This window comes from Microtus oregoni, unplaced genomic scaffold, assembly GCF_018167655.1.
Source record: "Microtus oregoni isolate MIOR12 unplaced genomic scaffold, Mior012 000021F_ref0000039, whole genome shotgun sequence".
NCBI lineage: Eukaryota > Metazoa > Chordata > Mammalia > Rodentia > Cricetidae > Microtus > Microtus oregoni.
The window spans coordinates 5,839,230-5,845,565 of NW_024543080.1; the positions used below are offsets into that span (position 1 = coordinate 5,839,230).

General features: G+C 46.6%; 1 protein-coding gene across 1 annotated transcript in view; it reads left to right on the forward strand.

Annotated features, from left to right (window-relative positions):
• Sdad1 (SDA1 domain containing 1) overlaps positions 1 to 5,652 on the forward strand; it is a 28,234-nt gene extending 22,582 nt beyond the window's left edge. The window contains exon 22 of the mRNA XM_041671500.1: positions 2,601 to 5,652. Within this exon, the coding sequence (XP_041527434.1) occupies positions 2,601 to 2,648 (48 nt within the window). The 3' untranslated portion in view covers positions 2,649 to 5,652. The remainder of the gene's footprint in view (positions 1 to 2,600) is intronic.
• Positions 5,653 to 6,336: the final 684 nt, after the last annotated feature.

Sequence of the window (6,336 nt, forward strand, 5' to 3'; positions counted from 1 at the left end):
TTGCTGCCCATTTTGTTTTAAGACAGGGTCTTACTGTGTGCTTTATAGTGGCTTGATCTCAGCCAGACTGGCTTTCCTCGGAGATTGCCTTGCTCCAGCCATCTAAGTGCTGCCTCTGATTGCAGGCATGTGCTACCGTGCATGGCCTAGCCATGCTGCCGGGTGGTCTGCTTTGCTCAGTGATGCACTGTAGGAACAGATTGACACGGTGTGTTCTCCTCTGAAGCAGCTGTAGAGGATCAGCCCCAGGCTGCACAGTGTCAGCCATCTTTCCTGGTAGCTAGTCACCGACAGCCTGCCAAGGCTGGGGTAGTGGCCAGCCCTCTAGACAGCTCCACCTAAACTCTACCTGCTTTTATTCTTTTACTTATAATCTTTACTTACCACGTGTAGGAAATAAAGCAATGACATTTCTAAATAAAGGCTCTGGATTTTGCCACAGAGTTGAATTGACTTATGTTCTGTCCTTGAGAGCCTTCCTACCTAACGTGTAGGGTTGAGAAAATGGCAGCCACACCCTGTTGGCAGCCTTGCTTCTGCAAGATTTAATTGAGTTTAGGCCATTACTCCACTTCCTGTTTTATAGGATGCCGTTTCTTAGCATGGTAGAGAAGCTGGACTTTGATCCTCACCGGTGCGTTAGTAAACATTTCTCTCCGAATAGGAGAAATTCCAAGACTAAATTAAGACTGCACTGTAGCCGTCAACGCTGTTGTTTTGAGAAGGCTTCTTCATTCTGCAGTTTTCTTGCTGCGTGAACTGACAGATGAGCCAGCCTTCCTGCGCTTGTTTCCTTGCCTTGCAGTTTCTTCAGGGTTTATTGTTATAAAACAACTGATTTTCCATATTGTCTCCGCTGCACCTAGACCCCCACTGTTTAAACTGAACATAAGATTCCTTAAGTCAGTCGGGCAGTGGCGGCGCACACCTGTAATCCCAGCACTTGAGAGGCAGAGGCCTGGTCTACAGAGAGAGGCCCAGGACAGCCAGGGCTACACAGAGAAACCCTGTCTCAAAAAACAGAACAAAACTAAAAACAAACAAACAAAAAGAGCATCAAGTATTAAATTATTTTTAAGTAAAAAAGATAAAATTTATTTTAATAGTATGCCTTGTTTTGCCTAAAACATCGAAGTAATTCTAACACCTAATCAATATAGAAGTTGTTGAGATATTTTATATTTGTGTTAACTAATTAAAATCCAGGGTCCTGTTTGAACAAGGAACTTTGTCCTAATTGTTTCTGTTGCCGCAGTTTGCCTGTGGCTCATGTCAAATGCTCAGTAGCCAGAGTCCCTGAAGCTCCGGGGACCCTGGCAACCTCTGAGAAAGAGCAGCTTGCGTTACCCTGTGGGCATTTCACTGTGCTGAACAGAACCTAGAAGCCTTGCTGCAGAGCCAAGAGAAGGGGCTGCAGACATGCCTGGAAAGACGGTGGTGTCTGCGGGGAAGGGTCTGGGCTGTGCGAATAGCTGCGCTGACCCAAATGGCCAGTGTGCGCTGGGACAGTGCTTGGCCTGCAGCTTAGCCACCCTGGACGCCCGAGTGACACATGAGCGGCTCCTGTGAGTGAAGTGCAAATGCAAACAGCAAGACCCTGGAGAGAGCCAGACACTCGCCTCAGCCGACCTAACAACTCCTCCTGCCTTCAAGGAGATGGAAACTCTAGCAGGAAGCTGAAGGCACAGAGATGTAGAATCCAGAGCTGTAGAACGTGTAGATGTAGAGCCAGGTGACAGCTAACCTAGAATGGGCTTGGTACTTTTGAGACAGGGTTTCAGATGAGTATGAGCCCAGACTGGCCTTAAATTTCGTCTTTCTGACCCAGCCTGCCAGGTGCTGAAGGCGTGAGTCACGATACCTGGCTTCCAAACATGTCTGCTAACCTTAGTGAAGTAAAAGCCAGGGTTAGTGTTGGGAATTAATGGAGACGTGTGCCTTGGCCTTGCTTGCCGTTACTACTTAAAACTTGGACTTGTTGTTAATGGCCTTTCGTATTCTGTTATCTGGGAGGGTTAAGAATCTTGAGGGGACATCTGTACCTCCAAGTGCCGAGCAGAGCAGAGAAATGCCGCGCGTCCTCCCTGAAGTCAGGTGATGCTGTTTCTGTAGGAAACGTAAGATCACTGCAGACGTTGGTTTTGGTCTTAAACTGGATCTTAAACTCTGTAATTCTACCCCATATATGATCGTCCCAGGAGCCCCCATTTCTGTGCTAGAAGACAGGGTCACGGCCAGCTAGAATGCACACTCGCTGCTTTCACTTCTGATAGGTTTCTGACACAAAGTGATTGAGGAAGTGAGAGACTGAGAGCCTGGGTTAACTAGGAAGAAATGCTTGTTTGTCTTGAGCCCAATACCCAGAGTTTTGACCCCTTGCTAATGTCTTCAAGTCTTTGCCATTGAAAAGAAGTTACAGTGGTGACGATGGTAAGATTGTGTTACTGGCTGGCAGCGGTCGCCTTTCTCCACCGAGCCATCTGGTGAAATACTTCACTATGTGACATTTTTAGGATGGCTATTGACCTAGTGTCTGGTAACTATGACCTAGTTGGTGTAGCAAGTATTACTGTTGACGTTTTCTTCCTTTTCTCTTGCAGCTAGCACTACGAGATGCACTTTTGAAAAAGAGGAAAAGAATGAAGTAGCATAGCAGCAAGTTACCGTTTCCTGCCAGCGCTGTGTGTATTGACATGCTGAAGATTAGTAAATATTTGCTTACATTAAAAGGATAAGAGACGGGGGTTGGAGAGATGGCTCAGAGGTTAAGGGCACTGACTGCTCTTCCTGAGGTCCTGAGTTCAATTCCCAGCAACCACATGGTGGCTCACAACCATCTGTAATGAGATCTGGTGCCCTCTCTGGCGAGTAAGCATATATGAAGACAGAACACTGTATACATAATAAATAAAAATATTTTTTAAAAAATTAAAAAAAAAAGGATAAGAGACACTATATTTTGGAAACCGCAGTAGCAGTTGTAGCAATTTGGTATTTTTAATTTGGATGTGGGGCTGGTGGGATTGTGAATGTAAATAGTAGTGGTGTTAAGATCTCCTTTCTAACTCAGAGCAATAGCAAGTGCCTACTAATTGCTGCATGCACAGCTGAGTGAGCGGAGCCCCACTGAGGGCAGGTGTATATGCCGTGTTTATAGTGAGCTTGTAAGTAGTTCCTTGTGGCTGTTGGTCCGGATTCCTAGAGTTGCTGGGCTCCTGGATGAACTGCGGGATGGGAGTCGTACATGCTCTGCAAACAGGACAGTGTTACAAGAGTAAGAGGTTCTTACTTGTAAATAGGCTTGCCTGCTGAACAGGCTCCTGCTGTACAGACCGTGTCTTCTTCTTTCTTTTCAATGTTAAGAGTTGGCTAAGACCCCATTTTTCAAATTGCCTTAAGTTTAAATAGTGATTTTGAAATACCTAGCAGGGTGCTGAGGCACACGCCCATAATCCCAACATTCAGAAAGCTAAGGCAGAAGAAGGCTCATGGTTTTAGAACCAGCTTGGAACATACTGAGTTAGTTCAGGGACAGCCTGGGCTCATAGTGAAACCCCAACCAGAAACACAGACCCTTTGAGCTTTCCGTTTGTGCGGCCTGTTCTCTGCTGTCTGTTGCTGGGGTTTGGTTGTCTGTGCAGCCTGCTCTCTCTGTTCTCTGCTGTCTGTTGCTGTTGGGGTTTGTTTTTGTTTTGCTCTGCTGGGGATCAACCCCAGGTCCTGGTGTTTACCACTAAGTGGATTCTCTGCCTCAGAGAATTCCAGCCCCGGGTGCCTGCTCTGCACTGGTTTGATCAGTTCCCTTCATTCTCAGTCCATTGTTTACCTTGTTCTCAACCAAAGCTACACATTTTTAATGTCAGCTAGGTGTGTGCAGTGGACAGTCACGCTTGAGTCCTGTGTGGGACACAGTCTGCGTGCAGGCTGCTGGGTTTAGAAATAGTCTGGTGCCTTTTGCCTCAGCCATCTTAGGTCGTCCTCTAATGAAAAATGTCTATGCTTGGATTGGAGGAACGGCAGTTCTCCACCCCTCGGGATTGGTAGCAGCTTTCCCTTTCCCCTTTCATTGTTCTGTTCTGTTGCTGAGCTCAACTTTGGTTTTCTTTTCCCCTGTCACTTTTCCCCCATGGTGGCCCGGGTCCCTGGTAGGGGATTGCCCCGCAGCCTCACCCCAGCACAGCTGTGGAGGAAGTGTCCAGCACAGGCTTGTGTCAGACCTGAAACAGCTCATCACTTTTCTTCTCGTGTTCTTCGGGCGTCTCCTTGTATATCGGCTCTGAAATCAGCTGCAAGAATCCAGCTGCAGCTGTGCTCTGTGGCCTCTCAACTCCTCCAGCACCACCTCCCAGCTGCTCACTACCATGTCCACTTTCTGGGCTACTAGGGCTCATACTCAGGCCTTGGCATTTTAATCCAGAATACCAGCTCATTACCTCTATAGCATTAGCAGATTTCACTGGTAAAGAAGCGCCGGACAAGACAGTCTCAGCTCTTCTCTGCCGCATCCCTGTGCTAGCCAGGTGTCTCCTGTAGTGTGGAGGGTACAGGTACAGCGCATGCATGATTAACCCTGCTGCCAAGGCTGTCTGTAAGTGTCACACCGCCTACCTCTCTTAGTAAATTGTGTTTTGGTGGTTTCCCTCACTTCCTTCTTTTTTCTTACAATAGTTAAGATGCTGTGTTTATTTTAACTGTCAAGTCCAGTGTCTAGGCAGCTAGTTTAAAGTACATGTCGACTGTCCACTGTGTACAAGCACTGTTAGGTGGTTGTGGCTGCACAAACCACATTTGTGTTCCATGAAGACAGCTGTGACGATCCAGTCACTTCGCAGTAGGCACACACTGAGCCTTCACGCTGCACCATAATCCATGTGCCCGGTGCCCGCCATGGGCAGGGCAGCACTGTAGAAAACTTGTTCTTGAGTCCTGTGCTTAAGATGTAATAGTCTTGGTGTGATTTTTAAAGGTTCTAGTTAATATAAATTTTGGGTTTTTTTTATATTCTAATCATTGAAAATTTGTAATGTATATAGAGTATTACATTGAAATTCTATTTTAACTAAAACATTTGTTTTGAGTGTTCTTTTTAATCCATTTTAAGTAACATATTTTTAAACTGTATATAGGCAATGGTGCTATTCTAAATAGCATCCTCTCATTAATCCTTTCCCTGATTTTGGAGTGTGTTTTCTGAGATTTAGGAAAGTTTAACCAGACATGGTGACATAACCTATAATCCCAGTACTTGGGAGAATGATGAAGGGCAGGGAGTTGCTGTGAGTTTGAGGCTGGTCTGGCCTACTTAGCGAGATAACAAAACCCTGTCTCGGGGAAGGGGACATGAAACGAAGAAGAATAGAGAGATCTGGACTACAGGAAGGAAGCTGGCAGCACCTGGACCACTAGGTCCGGTCCGGGCTCCGGGGCCCCTTTCCTGGTCTTTTTCACCTCTGTTTAAACCTGCAGAGGGAAGCAGAGGCCACTGCTGCTTCTGCTGCGGGTGAATCGCATGCACATAGAGCTCTATGTGTTAATTTCTCTCGCAGATTCTGCTTGTATGTTTTATTAGCTAAGGTTAAAGTATGAAAGGTATTTGCTGTAGAATCTGGTATGTGTGTGGGATATTATAAAAACATGCAGGAAATGCCAAATCTTCGGGCGGGGGGGTGGGTGGGATCGTGTGTATAATGTGTTGTCTTTTCTTTCTGAGTCTGGCATGGTGTATGTTTTTACTTATGGCATTGTGTAAAAAACAGAGACATGGAATAAAGGTACATGGAGGATCATTCTGGTGAAGTTTCTCTGTAAGGAGGAGGAGGCTGCCCCCTCCGGGGGTGGGGGATGTGCTGGGATCAAATGAAGGACCTCGCGCATGTGGAGCAAGTGATCTCCCCCTGAGCTACACTTCAGGCCTGGACATGCACCTTAAACCCCAAGGACGGTGTGATTTAAAAGCATCCAGAGGTGTTTGTCTCCCCTTTCTCATTTTCACACTGGCTTCCTGAGGTCTAGAAACATTCTCTAGGACCATCGCCTTCTCTCAGTTCTGCCAGCAATACACTGGAGACGTGGCTCAGTGGTTTACCATTGGGGACTGGAAATGTGGCTCAGTGGTTTACCATTAGCAAGGACTAGAGACGTTGTTTAGTGGTTTACCATTAGCAGGGACTGGAGATGTGGCTCAGTGGTTTACCATTGGGGACTGGAGACATTGCTCAGTGGCTTACCATTAGCAGGGACTGGAGACATTGCTCAGTGGTTTACCATTAGGGACTGGAGATGTGGCTCAGTGGTTTACCATTAGCAGGGACTGGAGACGTTGTTTAGTGGCTTACC